This window comes from Lissotriton helveticus, chromosome 12, assembly GCF_964261635.1.
Source record: "Lissotriton helveticus chromosome 12, aLisHel1.1, whole genome shotgun sequence".
Lineage (NCBI taxonomy): Eukaryota > Metazoa > Chordata > Amphibia > Caudata > Salamandridae > Lissotriton > Lissotriton helveticus.
This window is the reverse complement of record NC_136073.1, coordinates 810,508,955-810,532,066: the sequence shown is the minus strand read 5'-3', so window position 1 is coordinate 810,532,066 and position 23,112 is coordinate 810,508,955. Positions and strand designations below refer to the sequence as shown.

The following is a 23,112-nucleotide window of genomic DNA, read 5'->3' as shown; positions in this document are numbered from 1 at the left end:
CAATAGCTCAAACTTTCCTAATGCGAGACCTATTGCATTGCAAATGCTTGTTAATAATTGGCACTTATGTCGGGGGTGGACCAACCCCACACACAATCAACCATTAAGTCGCACTGACGCGTTTCAACCTATTGGTGTCTGTTACGCGCATTTCCTGACATATTGCATTCTCAATTTGCAATTCTCTAATTGCAAATCGCAAATTGAGAATGTCTTCCCATTCATTCCTATGGCATCTAGGCCCATAGGAATGAATGGGGAGGGTTTCCTTAATTGCAAATCACACTTTGCAATTCGTAATTAAGGAATATGGAGGATTCGCAAATTATTTTGCTAATCCTACATACATCTAGTTTTGCGATTCGCAAATAGCGATTCTCTAAAATTCGCTATTTGAGAATCGCAAAACCAAACTTTCATACATATGCCCCCTTGTGCTTAAGTTCTTAGGAATGAGCCAACCGTTTCAAAACTTTGGAAAATCTGAAAGATTTTTTTGTCGTTAATTTTATTACCTTTTTTCTCCATACGTACAGTGTCTTTCTACATTAGTACCACATTGGCATATTCTTTAAAACTATACTGCCAAGATATATTGTGCGACAGTATGCTAAATAAACTCACTATAACATAATGCTTACCATTTAACAAATTTAGATTAATTGCACTACCGGCTGGCATATCATACTGTTGATGTGTACACCCAGAGTGTACTTCATTAGACTAGAGAGAATGTAAGTATTTGGATCGCCTTCGAGTTGTACAAGAGATGCAGAATACTACATACATTTGAAAATAAAGAAGGTTTACAAAGCATTATGGTCTTGACTTTGTTTAAAAAAAGATGCTCCAGGTGGAAAAGCTGTTCTGAAGCAAACATGCTGCTGCAAGCTTCCTTCCCTTGTGAGATGAACACAACTTAGTAATGCCAAAACCCTGTGAATCTGAAACTCTACAAAAGAAACGCATTGCAACTCTAAAACAAAGGTTTTGAAAGCTGACAATATTATAGATTCACATGCTACCCACCTGACCTCTCCAAGGAGTTAAAAGGTCTTGCATAAGCTGTTGAAATGTCAAAATATAGGGCTTGGCATACAAAATAATCTTAAAATATTAGTCAGCCTTGGATCAACAGAGTAAGGGTGCCTAGCTAAGTATACACAGTATGTGCCTCAGTGACAGATGATAATCTTGTTACATAACCTAGATGCCAAAATCTTCGCTGGTATTTTAGCAGCCCGGTTGAATCCACTAATGGCGGGTCTGATTGATCCGGACCAAGCAGGGTTCATTCCCACTCGACAGGGAGGAGATGATACAAAACGACTCCTACACCTCAAGGACAGCGTGCACAGGTCCAGCAGGGAGGCCATATTCCTGTCAGTGGATGCAGAGAAGGCGTTCGACAGGGTGCGGTGGAGTTACCTGTTTGACACACTACGTGGCTTTGGGGCGCTCTTTATCCAATGGGTTCAATTTATCTATCACTCCCCCGGGGCTTTTGTTAGAGTAAAGGGGTCTCCTAGACCCCCTTCTCGATCGCCAGGGGCACGAGGCTCTTGCCCCTCATCTAGACCACCCAAGCATTCAGGGCCTCCGATTTGGAGGCGACACCCATAAAATAAGCCTCTGTGAGGATGATGTAATTCTATCTCTCTACGATCCCCTCAGGTCCCTGCCCGATCTTGTGACTGAACTGGAGTTTTTTGGAAGGGTCTTGGGATTTAAGGTAAACCTGAGCAAGTCCCAGATCCCCAATTTGTCCTTGCCCTGAGCACATGTACAACTACTGAAAGAGAGGTTCCCGCTGCAGTGGGCCAATGACCCGATAACCTCCTTGGGCATCCTCCTGGCTCCTACACTGCCGTGAACGCTGGAGTTGAATTACTAGGCTTTGGTGGAGCAGACTGCGAGGTCTTTAGACGGGGGGGTCTAAGCTTAAGCTGGCCTGGTTCAGGCGCATAACAGCGGTGAAGATGACAGTGTTACCGCGGATTCTATACTTGTTTCAGATCCTGCCCTTGGTGCCCCCTCCGAAAGCTATGTGAGCTCTGCAGCTGTCCATAAATAAATGTGTCTGGGGAGGAAGGAAGGCACGTCTGTCCATTTCCCAACTGGCATGGCCCAAGAGTGAGGTTGGTGTGAATTTTCCGTTGGTTCATAGATATCTACAGGCCTCCTACATTCGCTTTGTTTTAGAATGGAACCTCCCTCTTTCCGAAAACACTGGACCTTCATGGACAAGGCTGTAGCTGGAGCAAATATCTGGAGAGAGATGTGGCTTCCGCGTAGACTGAGAGCTTGGGGCCTTTACTCTTCCCCGTTTATCTCAGCGACACTAAAGGTCTGGGATGCTGTAGCGCTCTGGAGGGGGCTAACAACATTCACCTCTCTGATGAATCCAATGGTTGATAACCCGGATTTCCCACCGGGTTGTAAATCTGAAGTCGCCCAGCGATGGAGGGAGGCAGATTGCAAACTCTTGGGCTCCTTGTTTGATGTAGAGGGCATCCTTCCCTTTTCCCAGGTGTGTCAGGAATATAAACTACCAGATCCGATGGATTCTACTATCTACAACTGCGACACTGGGCCACCTCAGCGGCCAACTTGCCGCATGTCTCTCGTCAACTCACCTCTTTCGAGAAGTGGCTAATGAGCAAGAAAGATGATAAGCATTTGCTCTCTGAGCTATATACCCTGCTTGAAACTGTTCAGGAAGGGAAGCGCACGAAAGGTCAGCTACACTGGGAGGAGTAGTTGGGGAGGGCCTTTTTGGATAAAGAGTGAGTGAATATTCACTATAGGGCGCACCATACTGCTTTCAATACCGCCAGAGCCTTATCTGCGTTCAAGGTCACATCTTATTGGTACCTCACTCCGGCTCGTATCCATCGATTGGATAAAAACCACACCGAGAAATGCTGGCGGGGCTGCGGACTGGCCGGCTCACTGGAGCACCTGCTCTGGCATTGTCCGAGACTAGAGGGCTTTTGGGAGGTGCTGAACTACATGGACGCTGCCTTTGAGACCGAGATACCCCACTTCCCGACGTACAAACTACTAGGGCTTTCAAATGCGCTGATGTTCCCCCTGCGCTCTCTGCGGGGTAGGCAAATTACTTTGGCGTTATTGGCAGCGCGACTAGCGATCCTGGTGAACTGGGTCTCTTCAATGATGCCGGATCATGTGGCCTGGCTACACAGACTCTGGTCGACCCTAGGCATGGAACGCTTTTCTCTAGTGCACGATCACAAGGGCGAAACCTACGCAGAATTATGGGCCCTTTTTATATCTTTACTATCTAAAGAATTCAGAGAAGTCACATGCCCCAAATTCCTACAAATTCTGCATTTGATCCCGAGGGCACGGGATCAGGTATTGTCCTGTACGTAATGGTGTGGATCCCTGGGTTGGAGCTGTCTGGCGGGGGTAAGTGGCACCAAATGATCTAGTACAACTTGGTGTAGGTTCCCTTTCCATTACCTTCTTTTCCTTTGGCGGGTGGGTGGGAGGTGGTTGCCATTTTGTTTCTGTAGTGATGTTCGTTATGCCTTTATAGTAGCCATATAGACTCAGGCAATCCAGACAATGCTGCCAGCCTCCAGGTTGTAGGCACTGAAGCTGTGTAAATGTGCTTCATGCATCTATCCCATGCTGCCGGCCAAGTTAGTTGTAGGCATACAGCTGTGTATTGGCGATTGATTGTCTTATAAAATGAATAAAACGATTTGTTCCATAAAATAATATTCATGGAGTGTTGGGTGGAGCGTGTCAAAGGCAATCAGTTCATAATGATCCACCACTTGGGCCTAAATTCCAGGAGATTAAGCTGGAGAGCAGCTCTTATGGAGAGGGCGCTGTGCAACCAGGAGTAATGATGGAGAATCTGATGATGCAGGCCCGCTAATAAAAAATAAAAAGTGCCAACATGCCGCAAAGAGGAGGTACTGGGCCCTACCTTCCGTTTCATATTGTGACTGGTTGTAACTATGGTGTTTGTGCTTTAGAGTGTCCCCAAGTGAGTCCTAAGGGCAGGAAAACAAAGGTGAGGCATATTTTTGGCTTGCAAGCAGCACACCAACTCCTAATCAAAAGAGAACGTACAGCAGGTATAGCAAGCCATGTGGGGGAACAGTCCAAAGGTAAGCTGTGACCATAGAAGACGACTCACCTATTAAGGTGCTCTGTCCCCTTCCCTTCACCCTACCCAATTTCCAAGCCCAGGGGATCTGGGTAGCCTGATGATGTAGGGCAGAAGCACAGGTATATACAGCATATCTCCCCTAGCTTATTCGGAGCAAGCAGTGAGAGCGAAGTGTGAGATAGCTGTTGTGCTCAATCCCAAAAAAAGAGTTTGGTCTGTATTTTTGTTGCATTTCAAAGTGCGCTTCATACCACGGTTGAGGCATCAAAGCCCATTACAAATGAGTCGTAAGCTACACTGTGGGTGGCTAACTGGATGTGTATTGAATTTCAGTGTATCCTTTGTAGGATAGGTTTGGTGTTGTGCACGATCAACTAGAGTGGTGCTCTTGTCTTAACCTTGATTGCTTGAGCCTAAACATGTAATGGAGAAGAGTGAAAGCTAGAACATGTGCTTTATATCAATTTCTTTTTAATTATTGAAACGGTGTGGGTTTTATGTGTTACTTATGCTGTCGTGCGTGACGACTAGTGGAATGTGTGTCGCTGCAATGGTGTTGAAGTGTTTATGTGGGGAATGAAATGGTGTGAAACATAGCTGAGTGAGTGGGCCTGCCTGCTATCCTTCAGAAGGCAGAGGTCCTACTCCTCGGCTCGGCTTGAGGCCTAAGAGGGACTCATTGGTGTGCACTTACTACAGGTAGCAGGGTAAATGCTGCATGGAATCCACCTAATAGTGAGAGAGCGAGTGGAGCAACCCAAAGAAATGCACTGGACTACATCCAGCCATGCTATATGTTCCTTAGAGCTCAACCACATTTCATCAAGAGCACCCCCAGCCACACACTGCCATGGTAAATGCTCTGAAGAGCACCCTCAGGAGTCACAGAGAGGCAAATGATAGTCATTCATGGGATCCAAGCATCATTGGTAAGAATTTAATGAGTTAAACAGAAGCCAACCAACCAGTAGGTAACCACAGCACATGACCTGCACAGTCCACACAGGAGGGAGAGAGATTCAACCCACAACATGCACTGGATGCAGGCAACCATAGTAGACAATCTTTACTGGGGGCATTGCTATATACAACAGGACCAAACCATAGAACCAGAAGGACAGGTTAATATTGATATCTCACAACTATTTCCCAAGGGGCATCATTTAAAATAACCTGTTTCTGTCATTCACACAATACTATAAAACAATGTATTGCGTATGTAATTAAATTTCAAAAAACAATATGGCTAACTATAATCCATAAATATACTGTTTAATATTTTTAAATATATCTATATGTATATTTGATTAATGGAAGCATCAAGTGTGAATACAAAGTGCTCAATGTGAAAAGGGAACACAGTCCTCATGAAGTCAAAGCGGACGAGGGAAAGTGATGCACACAGAAAACAAAGGCAATGGTGAAAAGTAGCAATAATCCGCAATTGTGCACGAAAATATATGGATGATATTTTCATATATGTACATCATTGCACAATAAAAGTCTTTCAGCCTAAATTTGAAGACGGCTTTCGACCTTTCACAATTTAAGAGATCAGCATCAGGGCAAAGGCAGCACGAAAATTGTGAATAAATAAAAATAAAGTTAATGGCAAGGTTATGCTAGCATCTGTGGACAGCACATAGAATCAACAGTTTGAATTAGGCTGTAGGAAAAAATCCTCTAACAGGCGGGACAGTGGGCTGTTGTCCATATCTTTTATGTAATTTACCTACATATGCAATACATTGATCTATAATATTGTATGAATGACAGAAAATTGTTATTTTAAATGATGGCCCTTGGGACTTTACTGGGAGCAAGCACATTTGAGTCATAGCCGTTAATGGAAGACAAGTAATGGCTGGACAGAGGCATTCCCAAACTGAAATGTAGAAAAACCAATCAACCAACCTGACATAATGCAATTGGCAGACAAATGCAGATGATGCTGCTCTAAAGAGGAACTTATTTCGAACACAAAATGTGGAAAAACACTTTAGCAAGTCCACGGCTCTGGTTATGCGATTTGTGAAACATTTCACATATTTGCCTCAGACTGCTTCATTCAGGACCGACGTCAGTTGTACCTAGCTGTGGGAGAAGGAACAATCGGGCAAACCCATAGCACCTTCAGAAGAAAGGCTCGGTCTTCCTCTACTTGTCGTGTCAGACTCTACATTATAGCCAACTCTAGAAGCCGAGGGAAGAGGGTCAGTTGAGTCCAGGACATGAGGAGGGGAGGAGTGGGAGGGGCATGTAAAGTGTAGTCATGTGACCATCAAGAAATCAGGCCCAGGCACCAAGTGGGCTGAGAAGCACCATTCTTCATGGCAGAAAAACTAACTAACTCAGATTGACGTCACCTTTTTACTAAGTACTTGCTACAAAAAAATCTGTCTCTTTAAGGTTTTTATGGAAAGACTGTTCCCTAACCTTGAAGTTGAATGATGTAAGGTATCCCTAGAGTGCCCCGTTTTGGGGTCTTAACAATATTGGGCAGAGCGTTTGTACACCATGTGGAAGGTTTAGGAGGGTTACCCTAACCCCGTTTATTAACGCGGATGAGAATGCCTTTTGGTGCAGAGCACTGTAGCTCCGGGAGCTATGCAATGAGACCTAGAGAGGAGAAGTGCAAGGCAAGACAAAAATAAAAAAGCAATATAATGTTACAGAGTACACTTTGTTACCAGACTAAATGCTAAGACTGGCCTCGAGGAAGACACCAGGAGTAGAATATAATTTTCTGAACTATGGCAGTGGAGTGGACTGCATGAATGGTCTTATGAAGGCTGCTTGTAGCGCATGCCTTCCTTAATGCGTAATTTCGCGATGACTGATAGGGTTAGGCAATGCATTCCATATGAAAATTAACCGAACAGTGCTAACACTTGGGGAAATGGTCTCCTGTCTCTCTTTACTACCCTCATGTTTATGCAGGAGGTAAAGATGTATGTTAAAGATACTGCGGAAAAAAGTAGATATAGCAAAATAAATGTTCCCCTAAATGTGCATCTATCGGTACACAAATCCACCAATAAAAGGTTAAAATTAAGACAAACTAACTATAATCCTGCATTTAAGCGCTGTGTACCAGAGGTATACACACCATGTGACTATATACAAGTTGCAATAACTTTTATTGCAGCTTAAGAAACTTTTTTTGTTGTTTTGCTCATACCAGAGTCCATCCATCCCAAAGACAGACCCAAGAGTGCTCCACTCTCCAAGAATCCCTATCTTCCAAGCCAGGAGCAGAGGAGCCCCCCTTTTCTCTTTAGGCCAACATAGACATATCCACGCTCTATTTCCTAGAATAGCTTGAAAAATCAGTAACGCCCAATCCTGTTCTATATTTTTCTGGCTTTCCTTTTTTTTTTTCTTCTAATGAACTCTGCGATCTTTTCGTTCTGTGATGTCATTTGACAGTGTCCATGCTCTAACGGTATGGTTGGGCCAACATTATTCTAAAGGTGGCTACTGCGACCTCCATCCGCATTCAAGTCAATGGGATGCCTGGTTGTTGATGGAAGCTCAGCGGTGGTCATGCATTCAGGGCTCTTTAGCTGCATCCCTTGTGGAGAAGCTGGCCAGGTTTCTGCTTCTTGTAACATATGAACAGTCTCACATAAGCAGGATAAAAACAATAGGTTAAAAGAAAATAATTACAAAAACATATTTGCAATAAAAAAACACATACAGTAGGGAAATGGACATATATATATATATAAAACACACAAGATGAAAGGTCAAGGCACCCTAGACCTGCCCTGGTACATGTATGATTCTATGAAGTGTGGGCGATAATGGTAGTGCAAGACTTGGGAACCTCACCTCCCTGGTTCCCTCAAATTTGGATAACCAAAAACACAAGATTCAGAAAGACTCAGCGCATACCCATATATTAAATTGTCATAAGTACTGTAACACAATTAATAGTTCTCAAAGTCAGTGTCATTCATAATCAGAAAAGGTAATCTCCCAAGAAAGAATTGTTAGAGACTTCAATTGTTTTATGAAAAACGTTCTTTTATTTTGTATTTGAGAGATGATACTTCATTTGATTATTTTAAAAACACAGTACAGACAGATTCGGATATCATACCGAACGTCTCGTCTGGCATATTATAACCAGGAGTAACCACACCGCCTTGGGAGGACTTTTACATTTAATATTCAGACCAACAAAAGAAAATAAGGTGGTGTTTTTGGTGACACGATCTAACTTTCAATAAGAAAATGTGACCTAACCATTGGAGATTTTAGCTTTTTGAACTTGGATTCGATTAAAGAATAAATAAAAACGCAAAGAGATAAAGAATAAATAAAAACGCAAAGAGCCTTGAAGAAGTCTCGTGGAGACGAAACGCGCCACGTCGGCTATGATTCTGTACTGTGTTTTTAAAATAATTGAATGAAGTATCATCCATCAAATACAAAATAAAAGAAGAAGAAAGTTTTTCATAAAACAATTGAAGTCTCTAACAATTCTTCCTTGGGAGATTACTTTTTCTGATTATGAATGACACTGACTTTTTGAACTATTAATTTTAGTACATTACTTATGACAATTTAATACATGGGTATGTGCGGAGTCTTTCTGAAACGCATATATATATATATATATTTGTTTTCGAATTGCAAATATTTTTTTTATCATTTTCTTTTTACCAAGTGTTTTTTATAAATTCTTGTATTGTGATTATTTTGTTTTATGAACAAATTATTTTGTTGCATGATTTGGTTGGCGTGGAAACAGAATACCGGTGAAGGGTGACCCCCCGTAGATGACATGGTGTCTGGGCCTGCACATAATGGTGATCTCCCTGCTGGTTGACTTCGGCCATTGTGGACCTGACAGCCTACGTGCCTATTGTTCACTGGACCTCTGCCCCAAAACTGAAGCTATATGATAAACTGGAGGTACATGTCTGCTCCTATACAAAAATAATATTCTGCAGTGTACTTGAAACCTAACGCCCCATTCTCTGCCTAGCATGCAAGGGACTTGGGGTTAGATGTAGGTAATTCTCATTTACCGACTCTAGAATACCGAATTTTACCGATTCGGTATTCTAGATTCGGTAAATCAGATGTAGTTAAAAATTCTGTATTTTTTACCGAATCTGTAGGATTCGGTAATTACCGAATCGGTATTTACTGATTCGGTAAACGTCACTGATTCCTATGGGCCTTGAGGCCCATAGGAATCAATGTCAATTACCGAATCGGTAAATACCAATTCGGTAAAAATACCGAATTTGCAAGGGGGACAGGGTGTCACTTTGACACCCTGTTGCACCCCTGATTCTGGCTTGTGTGCCATGTGACACACATACATGCCCTTAGGGCATGTATGTGTGCTACATGGCACAGATGTGTATGTACACAGGAATTCGTTATTTACCACCAAATAGTATTTGGTGGTAAATAACGAATCGGTAAGGGCCTATGGCACTGATTACAGTGCCACCTACATGTAGATTTACCGATTCGGTAAATATACCGATTCGGTATTTTACCAAATCGGTAAATTTACAGAATCGGTAAATATACCGATTTGTCACATTTTCAGGCCCCTACATCTCCATCTGCAAATACCGGTCGGTAACGGCCGATAAGCCGGTATTTGCCTTCCTACATCTGGCCCTTGGTGTCTATAGACAAATCTCAAGACAGCTTGACTGTGTAAATACAGCTCTGCCTTTTGTTGCTGCCTCAGAATCCCTAGAAAAAGAGGATAAAGGGAGGAAATTATACTGAATGCTGATTTTATTTTGGTACAAGCTTGTACTTTGGTTGGTTTCAGCTTCTGGTCTGTGAACGCAAAAAGTCGGAAAATGATGTGTTCCCTCAAACAAATCAACTGTGATTCATCTACTCTTCGAGTAGTCTCTGTGCAACATACTTAAAAGAGTAATTTTGCCTGGACAGGTTATTGCTGTTGGCTCTTTACCCCGCCCAAAAAGCACCAGGCCTAGATTCTGGGAAAATAAGAAAGAAGAGGATCCAAACACACCCAATGTGCTTGTAGTCTGTCACACCAGCCTTGAGAACCTTAAGGTGTAACCACATTATTGACTCTGCAGTTGTATGTTTTGAATTTAAGCTTCTACATCAAATATGCATCTTGTCCTTAGCTTGGAGAATTAAGTACTCAAAGAGAGCAGCTTTGCTTTCTGACACAAGTGTATCAGCCCTGGTGGCACTGGGACACCAGTGGCAAATTACAATATCCCCACCCATACCGCCCAGCAAACTCCGATGACCCTGGACCCAAAGGCAATTGGTTCACAAGACATGGCTGATCCAAACCAACAGAGAAGCCCCTCTAAATTCCACTTATGCTCTGTTGATCCTCTCGCTGACTTCCCTTGAGAAATGACAAGTGGTGCTAACAGTCTTCAGACCACACCCTTAAAAATCCCTGGGGTGTTCAGTTACCCATCTTCCAAATCTCTCCCAAGACAAGACCAGGGTGCTCTAGTCTTCGAGAGCACCTTCCACCTTCCCACAAACACAGACCTATTCATGGCTACCTCCACCACAGTTACTCACAGACATACCCATGGGTAATTCTTTCACAGAGTATCTCCCAAGGAAAGGGACAACCCTGATGTTCTCGTCAAAGCATACCTTTCAAGACTGGTTCACTGATAATCAAATCTAATCCGCTGCAGAAACATCAATAAAGAAAGGCATTGAAAGCTCTCCTGAAAGGACTCGTCAGGGAAGACCCCAAAGTACACAACTCCTATACAGCAACTGTCGTGATAGGCCCAGGACTGCTCCTCTGTGCCAGGGAAGCCCTTTGGGCAGGCAGTTGGATACGCCTTCTTCCTACAGGGCACTCTGGAGCTTACTACCCTCAGGGCATTAATTAGGATGGGCCACAGGGGTGCCTAACCACCCCCTGGAGGGTAAATTAGAAAATAACTTGTTCAGTCCACTTTATAGCCCAAAGCATCTCTGGGTGCTTCCCTCACAGAGAGGGCCCCAAGATCAGACCCAGGTGGGATCCCGCTCTAAGACAGATTTACCTTTCACGCGCTTCACATAGCCTTCCCTCACCAAATACTCCTGAGGCTTCAAGCCGGGAGGTTAGGAATTCTTCTGCACTTGAATAATTTTAATGTTGTAATGCTTGCCTGAAATTTGTTTTGTGTATTTTAACTTCACTTACCAAACTTGAGCAGGATTTCGGGGGCTCCGCCGATTAGGCGCGGAGAACCTCACCTCACCGCAAGCTGCTGACACACTCCACGCCCACCTCGTAGGCGGGGCGTTGGGGGTGGTGCACAGTCAGCTGACGCGCTCGGCGTCATTACAAAAGGCATACGGCGATGCCTCCGCGCAGCGGAAGCATGCAGCGGGTGCACTTGGGCGCGCCGAAGGTGCGCCTGAGGTAAGCCCGTCTGCGCCCGTCAGCGTCAGGCCGGGTCGAGGGGCGGGGACCCTTATTCCACCTGCGTCAGCTTCTTCCCCCACAAGCAGATTAGTTTACTCCTCAGCTGAACTCCGCGATATCTGGAGAAAAACTGCTAATCTACAGGGGGCGATGTTGAACTGCCCTAACAAGTTACCGATGCTATTAGAAGGCTCGGTGGCTTGCAGAAGCTGCACCTTTCAGGGCGACAAATGTATTAGCCATGCTCTGGTAGGTCACCCCGTGAAGCCTATCACGGGGGAAGACCCTACCTACTAGCTTTGCAATGTTAGGTCCCTGGCCAAACATCAGTTTGAAATTTGGGACATGATAAATTCCCATTCTCCTGAAATCTGCTTCATGACTGAAACCTGGCTAACCCCTACCAACCACCCGACTATAAATATAGCCATCCCACAAAATTATAAATTTGTTCACCTTGATAGGACAGGAAAAACGGGGGGTGGGATTGCCATAGCCTGTAAACGGCACATTAACATCACTTGGTTAAATTCTATATTAGATGAGGACCTGGAAATTGGTATCTTTAAAGTGATATTCTCAGCGTCTGAGAGCTGGTCAGGAGCCTTAGTATATCGGCCGCCGGGCTCAAAAACCGGTTTTACAGACAGATTAATAGACCTGATAGCCACCCATGTCCTTGCAGTTAACAAGTTCCTGGTTTTAGGGGACTTTAATTTTCATGGGGAGCTGGGCTCTCTACCAGAGGTGAATAAACTCCTTTACGGATATGGAACAGCTCGGGCTTCCGCAAAGAATACTAGGTCCCACCCATAACGGGGGCCATACGCTTGATTTAATTTTCACTAACATCAATGCATTGGAGTACGACCCTTCGTTGCCCCTTGTATAGACCGATCATTCTTTGATTAAGTTTACATCTCCCCCGCCCCTGCAAGGTCCTAACTGCCTACCTATCGGAAGTCGCACAATTGTGCAGAGACCTTGGAATAAACTTTCCCCACAAGCCTTTGAGGCAGTGTTCCAGTCAATCCCTCAGACAGACGAACAGGGCGTAGATTTCATGTTGGTAGGATTTAATGAAGGGATTAGGAAGGCGTTGGATGTTATTATTCCCATTAAACGAAAACCCAGTTCCACCCGAAATCGACCGTCAGCCAAGTGGTTTACTCCCGAACTAAGTCAGGAAAAGTCTTCCTGTAAAAGACTGGAAAGACAGTGGAGACGTCATAAAACCGTTCAGTCCAAACAACTTTTCAAATCAGCCCTGACGACCTATCACCAAAACCTTAAGGCAGCACGATGCCTATATATCGGAAATCAAATTAAGAACTCAGATAATTCTGCCAAAGCTCTATTTGACATTGTAAAAGGCTTTGTCGAACCGGCGGTATGTAAGCAACCCACCATCGAGTCCAAAGACCTATGCAATTCTTTGGCGGGATTTTTTCAGGAGAAAATAGAAAAAATCTATTGCAATTTTCCTCAATCCAACTTGGCAGTTCCACCCTGTACTTCGAATCCAACTGCAGCCATGGCAAGGGTCGACTGCTCTCTCGAAAGTTTTAGACCCATCTCCTTAGTTGAGACACAAAGAGCTCTAGAGTCTGCCAAGTCGAGCTCCCCGGTAGATCACTGCCCTCCTAAGATTATGTCACTCCTCTCCCATATTTTGGCCCCAATGGTGCAAAAAATCTTTAACTGCTCTATTAGGGAAGGGGTGATTCCCACACCTTGGAAAGAAGCGTTTGTTCGCCCCATTTTAAAAAAAACCACGGCAAACCCCTTGGTGCTGGGCAACTACCGCCCAATGTCCTTGCTCCCTCTTTTGGGAAAGATACTGGAAAGTATCATTAATAAGCAGTTAAATTGCTACTTAGAGGCAAGCCGTATTCTGGACCCTTCACAGTCCGGATTCCGGCAGGGCTATAGCACAGAAACAGCCCTACTAGCAGTGACGGACTCCCTGAGAACAACGATGGATGTGGGTGGCTCAGCTATTCTGATTCTGCTTGACCTCTCCGCGGCCTTTGATACCATCTCTCATACAAGGCTCGCAGAGAGGCTAAACTTCTTCGGCATGGGTGGCCCAGCTCTTAAATGGCTACAACATTTTCTGACTGACCGCTCACAAACGGTCATTATGGGCCCCCACCAAGCAAGAAAAACATCATTAGACAAGGGCGTCCCCCAGGGCTCCTGCCTTAGCCCCACCCTTTTTAATATCTATATGGCCCCTCTGGCCAAGGTGGTGGAAGCCCTGGGGTTCGAAGTAGTCTCGTACGCAGACGACACCCAGCTGCTATTTAACATCAGCCATAACCTGGAAGCAGATAGACTCCGTTTTGTCTCTGGAATTGCCGCAATATCTAACTGGATGACCGACAATCGTCTACAGTTAAACCCGGGAAAAACGGAAGTCATGCTCCTAGGGAAAGCCGCAGCTGTATGGACGGATGACTGGTGGCCCTTACAACTAGGCCCGTCACCAATGCCCAAGCAATGTGTTAACAACCTGGGCATAAAATTAAACCATATCCTATCCATGCAAGATCATGTAGTTTCAGTTTCGGGTGCCTGTTTCTATAGGCTCAGGCTACTTCGAAAAATCTTACCTTTCATCCCCATGGACCAAGGCAAAATCCTGACCCAAGCCTTAGTTATGAGCCGCATGGATTACGGGAATGCCTTATTGGCAGAGGTTCGAACTACCTCTCTGACGAAATTACAGGTAATCCAAAACACGGCGGCCAGGCTGGTCCTTAACATGCCGGCAGGCTCCGCCTCACGCCCTTTATTGAGAAAATTACACTGGCTGCCGATAAAACAGAGAGCCTTCTTTAAAATCTGCTGTCCTACTTTCTGTGCTCTTCAGGGTCAGGGTCCCCTGTATCTCCAAAAGAAACGAAAAATATACACCCCAAACCGCCTTTTGAGATCCAGCACGCTGCAGCTGCTCCAGGTGCCCCGCATTAGACGCCATAGGTCTGGGGGAATGGCCTTTTCCTATCTTGCCCCCAAATATTGGAATAGTCTCCCAGCATACTTGCGAGTAATATCCTCATACCTGCTCTTTAGAAAACAGTTAAAAGCATTCTTGTTCTGAGTCCCTCCACCCCTGTGCTGTCCACCCGTCAGGTTACTCTGAGTAAAGCGCCGAGATGCCCCCCGGTGATTCAAGCGATATATAAAAGAGTTTAACATAACATAACATAACCATACACTCAGAGGGGTTTTCCTCTACTCCGGAGCACCCCAGATAGACAGGCCTTGCTACCTCCAAGAGAGCCCCCCACATGTCTATTGATATTCCTCTGCACTAGAGCTCTCCTCAAATCCACAGAACTCCTGAGACAGCACCCATGGTTGCCTCCATCCCTGCACCCCATTAAAACAGGTCCAGAGCCCCTCCTCCAGAGGGTTTCCTCAATATCCGGCCTGACCTGTTCTTCTCAGGGTGCCACTCGATTTAGCTTCCCCGAGCTGCAGTGAAGTTTAACGAGGCAGTGCCGGCCGGTTGGTATGGGGCACCCACTCCCAGATCCATTAGTGCAAAGTGCTCTTAATGGATCTCCCCCTGAGCCAGGGAAAAGCTCAGCAGTGACTAGCAGGAACAAAAGGCGCTCAGCAGACGTGTAGGGACAGGGTGTGCAGTGCAGGGTGCTGCCGCTTCCGCACAAAGCCCCAGCTACTGTCACTAACCCTCAACAGCTGACCCAACAATTATTATTAATAACAGACACGGGTTCGAATCCCAGCAGGGCCGACTCATATAGTCTTTCCCAATTAGTTAAGAATTGTGATTAATATTATAATTTTCATAAAGTACAGTTAATAAATGCAGGTGCAATAAAAATAAAACCATAATTTCTAGACATCATACTGCTCCAAACAGGCCATCCGAATGTATAAAGTCCAACATAAAAAAGGTTCAACCTGCAAAAAAATGTATCTCTCATAATGTTAGGAAATATGTACAAGAACATAACACATCACGGACTGAATTCCCTCTTCCTGATGCAAAGATCGAGGCAATCCCTCATCCAGATAGAAATCCTATAAGACACTTCAGCAGGAGAAAAAGATAGAGCCATGTCTGTTTGGCAAGGAGTTGAACCCGTGACCTGCTGTGGGGGTGCATGCTGTGCTATATTGCCAAACGATATAGCGACCATTTGTAGAGACACCTTATATAATAGAAGTTATCATCATGTTCAGGAGTTACTAATAACACCGACCTTTGAAGAATGAAAGGGTGGACAGCTAGGATGGGACCAAGACATGCTGACCTGCAAAGTACACACAGATCTCTGAGTGAGGCACACGAACACACCGAGTTACCCAGCTGGATCTTTGCAAGGGTCGCCACACACACGTCCCTTTCGTTGCAGAATTTAGCCAATGCTAACACCCATATTCAATCATCGCATTCCACCTGATTCAGCCATTCATCAACAAATGTAACACACTCTGCCCCGAATTCATCTCCAGTTTCAGCCATCACTAACAACCTTATTCAGACATTTAATGCAAATGTTGATCAATGCCAGATGCAATGGCCACTGGTTATAGAGTGCAGCCTTTATTGACTTCTAGATTAAGCACTAACTTTTTGATAGATCCTGCCATGACCGATAGTAAGATTCAGCCATAACTAACCACCAGATTCAACCATGCCAAAAACCAGATACCAGCAGCGCCTAGATTACTTATTGCTAAATTCAGCCAAATAGATTCAGCCGTCACTTTCAGCCAGACTAATCATTCACCCTAGAGGCACATTTAGCCATTCCAGACTGTCAAAGTCTGCCACTGCTGACCATAAGACCCCAAGTCTTCACATACCACCAGATTCAGAGACCACTGGCAGCCAGAATCCGCTATCTGCAAACACAAAAATCAAAAAAATCCAAATGTAGCCACCCCTGACTTCCATTTCAACCACCGCTTATTTTTAACGAACCAGCCTTAATTCAATAATTTCTTACTGGCAAACGCAGATCACTTACTATCAGATTTAGCCATCACAGATTACCAGATTCAGCCATCCCAAGCGCCCCAATTCTGTCACACTCACCGAGAAGCCGGCCCAGGAAGGGCAAGAGTGCTTGATTTTCAGGGATGGTGTGATGGTAGCAGCCACCAAGCTTGATGTGATGATGAGAACCCCCAGGGTGACCTGGACGAAGCCAAGGGCAAGTAGAATCTGCGACCAGGTTCGCTGCACTCGCATGTGGGAAAGACTGCGGGAGGTCCTGCCAGTTAGCGAGAGGCTGGAGTCAGTGGGCGATGGCATGGCTTTCCACAAAGGCGTGAGGAAGTCCCACCACAGGTTGCAGCCAACAGGACTCATGGGAAATGGCAGTAAGTATGGTAAGACACCTTTTTCGAGAAATCCTACCACTTCCAGGAACCGAGAGGCTAAGAATAAACCAACCACTCACATTCCTATAAAACTCCCAAGATGTACCCAGATAAAGACAGACTAAACTTATGTAATGAAAAGGCTGGCTTCAGTTTCAAAACAGACAGGATTTTTTTTTACTCCAACAAGAGGTTTCATATCCAGAGGATCAATACTTCTACAACAAGGCTGTGTGTGGCTGATGTGCCTCGCATCTGGCACAATTAGAGAATTCCCAAGAGACTCCTTGACCCCACACTGGAATCCCCATCCACGATCTTAACAATCCATTGTTGAGTTTTAATCAGCCACGGACACCTGAATAAAACTCCACCTAAGAGAGTAGAGAGTATAGATGGTGTTACCACTTTAATCCATTGCTGCTCCAAAACAATGGGGAAAGAAAAAGAAAACAATCCTGCAAGGTTTCAGCATCTAATTCCAAGAAATTGCTTTGCAAGGTGATCAGAAAGTGACTGAAGAATGCAGAAGAAATGGTGAGATCTTGAAGCAGAGAAAATGTTATAGAAGGAAAGAACACAGGCCATTTTCAGAGACCACATTGACGAGGATGCTCCAGCCCTAGAGCTTGTGCGTAAACGGTAGATTCATAAAAAATTTAACAAGTCGTTGGAACCACACAATGCTTTTATTTATTACGGAAAAGCATGAAGTGCAAAATGACTAAACCAGCTGAAAAACGCAGAAAAGCCTTGGGCAGGAGAGACCACAACTGACTGTGAAGTAAACAAAGTGCAGAGTTGGCTGGTGAGATAGTGCTTCTTAAGAGTGCCTTGGGGGTGGGCACAGCCTGAACGACCTGTTACAAGAACTCAATGGTGCTTACGGGAAATTCAATGCATTCGCAATGGGATCCATCGGGCTGCTGTCGGCTTCCTGACGCACTTCAAAAGGGGAATGCGCCAGAGGTGGTGAAAAGGCTTTGACTGCAAATCGCATTTCCCTTGAGGGCAGGATCAGTCTACGTTTTTCAGCAGGATATTGAATTCATACATGAGACTATGCAAAACAAAATTATCTCTATCAGTCAGCAGGCCCTTACAAAGTTCCTGTGTATCAACTTGCATCTATATGGTCAAACCCCATTTCAGGGTTGCTATTTCATAAAGAATCCTGTAATCCCACAGAATACAGCTGTTGCATACCAAAACACCTGTGATTATGCAATTTTAGGTTCACTATTAAAAGCACATAGACTGGTTGTGTTGGTTTTAATAAACATCAGGCAGATCAGGGATGCTGTTCTCAGGAAGTCCTTTATCCCAGGCAGTAATACTGCTCAAAAGTGGTATTGACTACTGTGTCATCAGTTTACAGGGGATGGCTTGGCAGCATGACTGATGGATGTGGAAGGCAGGCACGAGTAGAAAGATAGACAAGGTGAAACAGGTGCAGGGAGTTGGATGAAACAGAAAAAGTAGGCATGAAAAGACGTAGAAGGATTTCAACAGATAAAGCGAAATCAGTCAGAAACACAGATGATATTGAACGGGCAAATCCAAACACAGTTTGCAAAATAAAGTGATGAATGAAAACAGAGGACGCCAGACGACATTCAATTATTCGGTGTATACTATGAAGAATAGCCAATCAGCAGATGATTGATGGCAGATGAGACGCTGGACGAAGCCCACACTAATCAAGATGCTAGAAAGGATAGGAGCAATTTGGTAGATATGAAGTTAGAAGCAGGAAAGAAGTTCCATGTGCTGAATGAGATGATGGTTGAATGTCAGTTCAGGCAGCAGTCTGGAAGTTTTAGGTCAAACACTCAGAGACACCATAGCGTTGAATGGAAGGTAATGTACAGGGTGCTGTATGAATTAGAGTGTTGGGTGCACTCCAACAGTTGAAGAGAGCAGAACGACGTACAAAATACCACCTTCTGGAGAAGACCGTCAATTTAAGCGGAACAGATGAAGTGTGATAGACAATGAAACATACTTGTGACAGGGCAACACTTTGAGGTGTCAAACAGGATGGCTGGTGCAACCTAATGAGGATGACTGCAGACAGATGAAGGTTGGTGATCAGTTGCTAGATGCCAGCTGATTGATGAGATTATGGGTGCATGGTGATTAGTTGATTGGTGCGGAATGAGTTGTTCTTTGGCTGATGCATGCACACAGACAGATGAAGAATGATGAAGTTCGATGGCAATGTTGCTGGCCAAGAAAAGTCGATCCCTCGAATTCACATTTCTTTCTGTGCCCCAAATTGATCCATCAGGAACACTGGATTTGGGGAGCGGGGTTTGCAAGTTTCTTCAGCCTCGACCAGGCAAATCTCCAGCCTTGTATGTGAGGGAGGATTTACAGATCGGTGACTCCGTTCTTTGAGGTGGGGTAGTCAGTCATGCTTATTTTTTGTGGGCGAGGGGTGGAGATGACCCCTATGGAAGGAGAGGTGGTGGAAGTCTGCTAGCTCTCTACTTGTTTAGAACAGAACAATTGGGGGGGTGCAAAGTCTTAGGACTTCTGTTGTGCACTCTCTCCTTTGGAGGGTGGGAATGGGGGTTCCTTTTTGAGGGGACTATGTAGTTGTGGTGGGATAGCTAGTGTTACTGGGAAACCTGTCTCTTTCTTGGAAGGCTAGTGTCACTGGGAAACCGGTCTCTTTCTTGGAAGGCTAGTGTTACTGGGAAACCGGTCTCTTTCTTGGAAGAGAACCATCTTCTAAGCAAGGATATCGTTTTACCCAGTAGTGGGGGGGTCCTTTATACCAGTATGGGGGGGGGTGTACCCTCCCTCTTTCCGTAGCCTGGTTTAAGGGGCACCTTTTTGATAAAGGTGCAAAGGTGGGGAACCAGGAAAGCCAAGCTCCCTTCAGTGGGGTTGCTCCTGCGTCTTCTGATGAGGAGTCATTCCTCTGGCTCGTTTCAGATGAGCCCTTCCATCCCGACAGCCTTTCTCCCGGGACAGCTGTCTCTCTACGCTCGGGGACTCTCTTTGGGGGAAATGGGGGGTCCTTACCAGATGAGCAGCATCCACTGGGATGCTCCTTAGGGGAGGGGCGATGATGCTCTTTCTCTAGGGGACCTCTTGCTAAGGGAGGGCGGTGTTCCCTCTGACATCGGGAGGGGTCCTGGCGGGGTACCCTCGTTTTACTCTTATGGGGAAGGGTGGTGGCCGGTTACCTTTCTCTGGGGTATCCCTCTTCTCCCAGCCTTGGGCGGGACGATGTGTTGCAAACCCCGTTCCCCGCTCTCCTCCTTCTGCAAATGCAACGGAGCCTGCAGGACCCAGAGCTGGCCGCCGGGGGCGCTGTGCAGCCACCGCACAGATAGACAGGAGAACATCTCCAGGAAGAGGCAGGGAAGGGCCGTGTAAAAGACTACACCGGAACAATCGAAACTGAGCGAAGCAATGACCGAGGTTAACAATAATGCCAATGAAAACAAACAGAAATTTCGAATTACAATATTTTGGAACAAAATTAATTACGTACCACAAGGCGGCTACTCACCTAGCCTAATCATGATTTTCTTTCTTTTTTGTAATCCAATAAATACAGTTTGGGTTAAACCACCAAATAAATACAGGTTATTATAATCTTCCTTGTGAATTAGATATTGCTTTTTTCCGTGTAATATTCATGTTATTTTTCTCTCAAGAGTTGCGCCAGTGCGGTCACGCTCGTCCGTCTTCGCTGTCTAGCATTCTCTCTGGTAACGTCTCATTTAGACGCAGTGAGTGACGTTAATTTACGTTACGTGCATGGTGCATCATGGGACTTGAAGGCTTGGCGGCTGAATCTTCTCCCCCGCTCTGTTCAGGGAATAACTTTGATGAACCTTCACTTACGAATCTGTTGTAGGCTGCCATGATACTTATATTTAAGGCGAAGTCCATGTAATTTTAAGCATATGCCAATATTTTAGAACAGAGAAGTGTGAGAGTTAGTGGAAGAAAGGAATAATCGAGGAAATAGATTTTCCCCATTGATTTCTACTGAAGCAGGGGCAATATCAGGCAGAAGACAACTAAAATAATGCAAATATTGGCACCATAATTTTGGATTCCCCACGCCACCCGAATCAGGTCTATTGGCATATATTTTGTAAGGGCACCTTTTCAAACCTAAAAGCTGGGGTTGCCCACGAACATGGAAGTAGGTCTAAATGCTGAGTTTTGCTAATATTTTGTTCTTCGGCGAAGCCTTCTGAGAAATTATCTGCTGTCATTGTATTGTAATTGCATTTAGAAAGTGCTTACTGTAGCATCTTCCCCATCTCAGGAGCATGCAGGCTATTTATATCACATAGGGGCTGCGGTCAAGCATTACTTTATTCTTCCGCATATACACACACGCTGTGTATTACATCATACTTTCTGTTAACCAGAACCTTACACCTCACCGCATATTACGTACTTCCTGTTTAGAATCTGCCCAGGACCACAAGGGTTCTAGTGCGCATAACATCAATATGCTACATCTCCCCCTTTGTTAAATAAAAAGTGGCAGACATTACTAAAATCAAATTTTCTCGATTAGTCGACAATGCTCTCATACTTGTCTGTCGGCTCAGGTGATCGAGGTCCACCCTGACCAGGCAACAGTGGCATAGGCTCAGGCGGGCGAGCCATACCTGCTAGCAGGGTAGAACCATGCATGGTTTTAGGACTCAACAAGTGTTGAGGTAGGTGTTTAAAATGCAATGTGCCCTGAGTAATGGATTGTCCTGGATATTGTGCTGTCACCATATGTCCCTTGCATGCCATGACCTATAAAGGATCAGTGGCAAAAGGAGTGTCCTTTTTTGTCTCTGCTTAACCCCTTGGCCGCAGCGGCAAATCCGCCGCAGCGCTGGGGGGGGAGGGGGGCCGCGCGTCACTGCCATGCTGGTGACGGAACCACTCCATCATCAGCCACCTGCGCAATGTGCTTGTGATGGAGTGGTTCCGTCACAACCCCGCCCGCTCAATAGAACGAGGCACGGAATCGCGGCAGCCTGGGCGGCGCGCCGTGACAGAACCACTCCGTCATTAGCACAGCGCGCCCGTGGCTGGTGACGGAGTGGTTTCGTCACTAGCACACAAGGGGTTAAACAGTACCCAGCCTCCTTTGTCAAAGACTGTCACCTTGGCATGGTGACGCTGATCTGCATACGTTTTCCTTTTCCGAGTTGCATCAGTGTCTTGAACCTTGTCAGCATTTACTGGGCAATACGGGATCCATTGAGGTAGTTATGTTCTGATGGCTCTCCCAAATAGCAAGGTGGCTGTACTCTCACTAGTTGTAGAGTGAGGAGTTGATTGATAGGCCTGAAGGGCCTGACACATGCTTGGTTCAGATGGATTCCCTCCATGGACGCTCATTGAATGACCCCCTTGATGGTGCTCATGAACTGTCGAAATACACCGTTGGCTTGGGGCCAGAGGGGTGTACTCTTTTGCTATTTGACACAGAGTCATTCAACAAATTCTTTGAACTCTTTACTATTAAAGGGCGAGCTATTATCAGATTTGAGGATTTCAGGGATACCCCACATTGCAAAGATGTCATTGTCATCAAGCCGTTCTATGACTTTGTCATGGGTTGTCAAAGATAGGTCTTCCACCAAAGGAAAACTCGAATATCCGTCTATGGCTACCATGAGATGGTGTCCATTTCCTAAAGGCCCCAAAAAGTCAACTGCAATTCTCTCCCAAGCATGAACAGGAAGGTAAAACATTATCACTGGTTGCTGCATCACCTTGGGGGGAAAACCAATTGTGAATGTGGTACACCTTCAGCTCCTTCTCGGCTCTCTCATCTAGCCGAGGGAACCACACTTGATCTCTAAAGGCTCTTTTGGTGGCTATGATACCACGGTGGCCCTCATGGGCCAGCTCGATGACCCATTGTCTTAGGCTTCCAAGTACGACGATCTCGAGCCTCACAGTATTACACCTTCTTGGGTGACTGCCAACTCATCCTGTCCTTTTTTTAACTTTTGGAATTCAACAACATCGGCAAGGTCCAGGCACTTCTCTTCCATGATCATGTGGTAATAAGTTCTTTGTTTATGGTCATGTCTTTATCTGCATTGGTTGCGGCAATGATTTGTTCCACCAACAGAGCTGTTGGTGTGCTGGATCTCACAAAAAAGTTGAGATATGCTACAGCTGTCTTGAATGTTGAACTGTGATG

At 45.2% G+C, this 23,112-nt stretch overlaps 1 protein-coding gene across 1 annotated transcript in view; it reads right to left on the bottom strand.

Annotated features, from left to right (window-relative positions):
- ENTREP3 (endosomal transmembrane epsin interactor 3) overlaps nucleotides 1–17,183 on the bottom strand; it is an 85,927-nt gene extending 68,744 nt beyond the window's left edge. The window contains exon 1 of the mRNA XM_078669706.1: nucleotides 16,633–17,183. Within this exon, the coding sequence (XP_078525832.1) occupies nucleotides 16,633–16,908 (276 nt within the window). The 5' untranslated portion in view covers nucleotides 16,909–17,183. The remainder of the gene's footprint in view (nucleotides 1–16,632) is intronic.
- Between the last annotated feature and the right edge of the window lie 5,929 nt (nucleotides 17,184–23,112).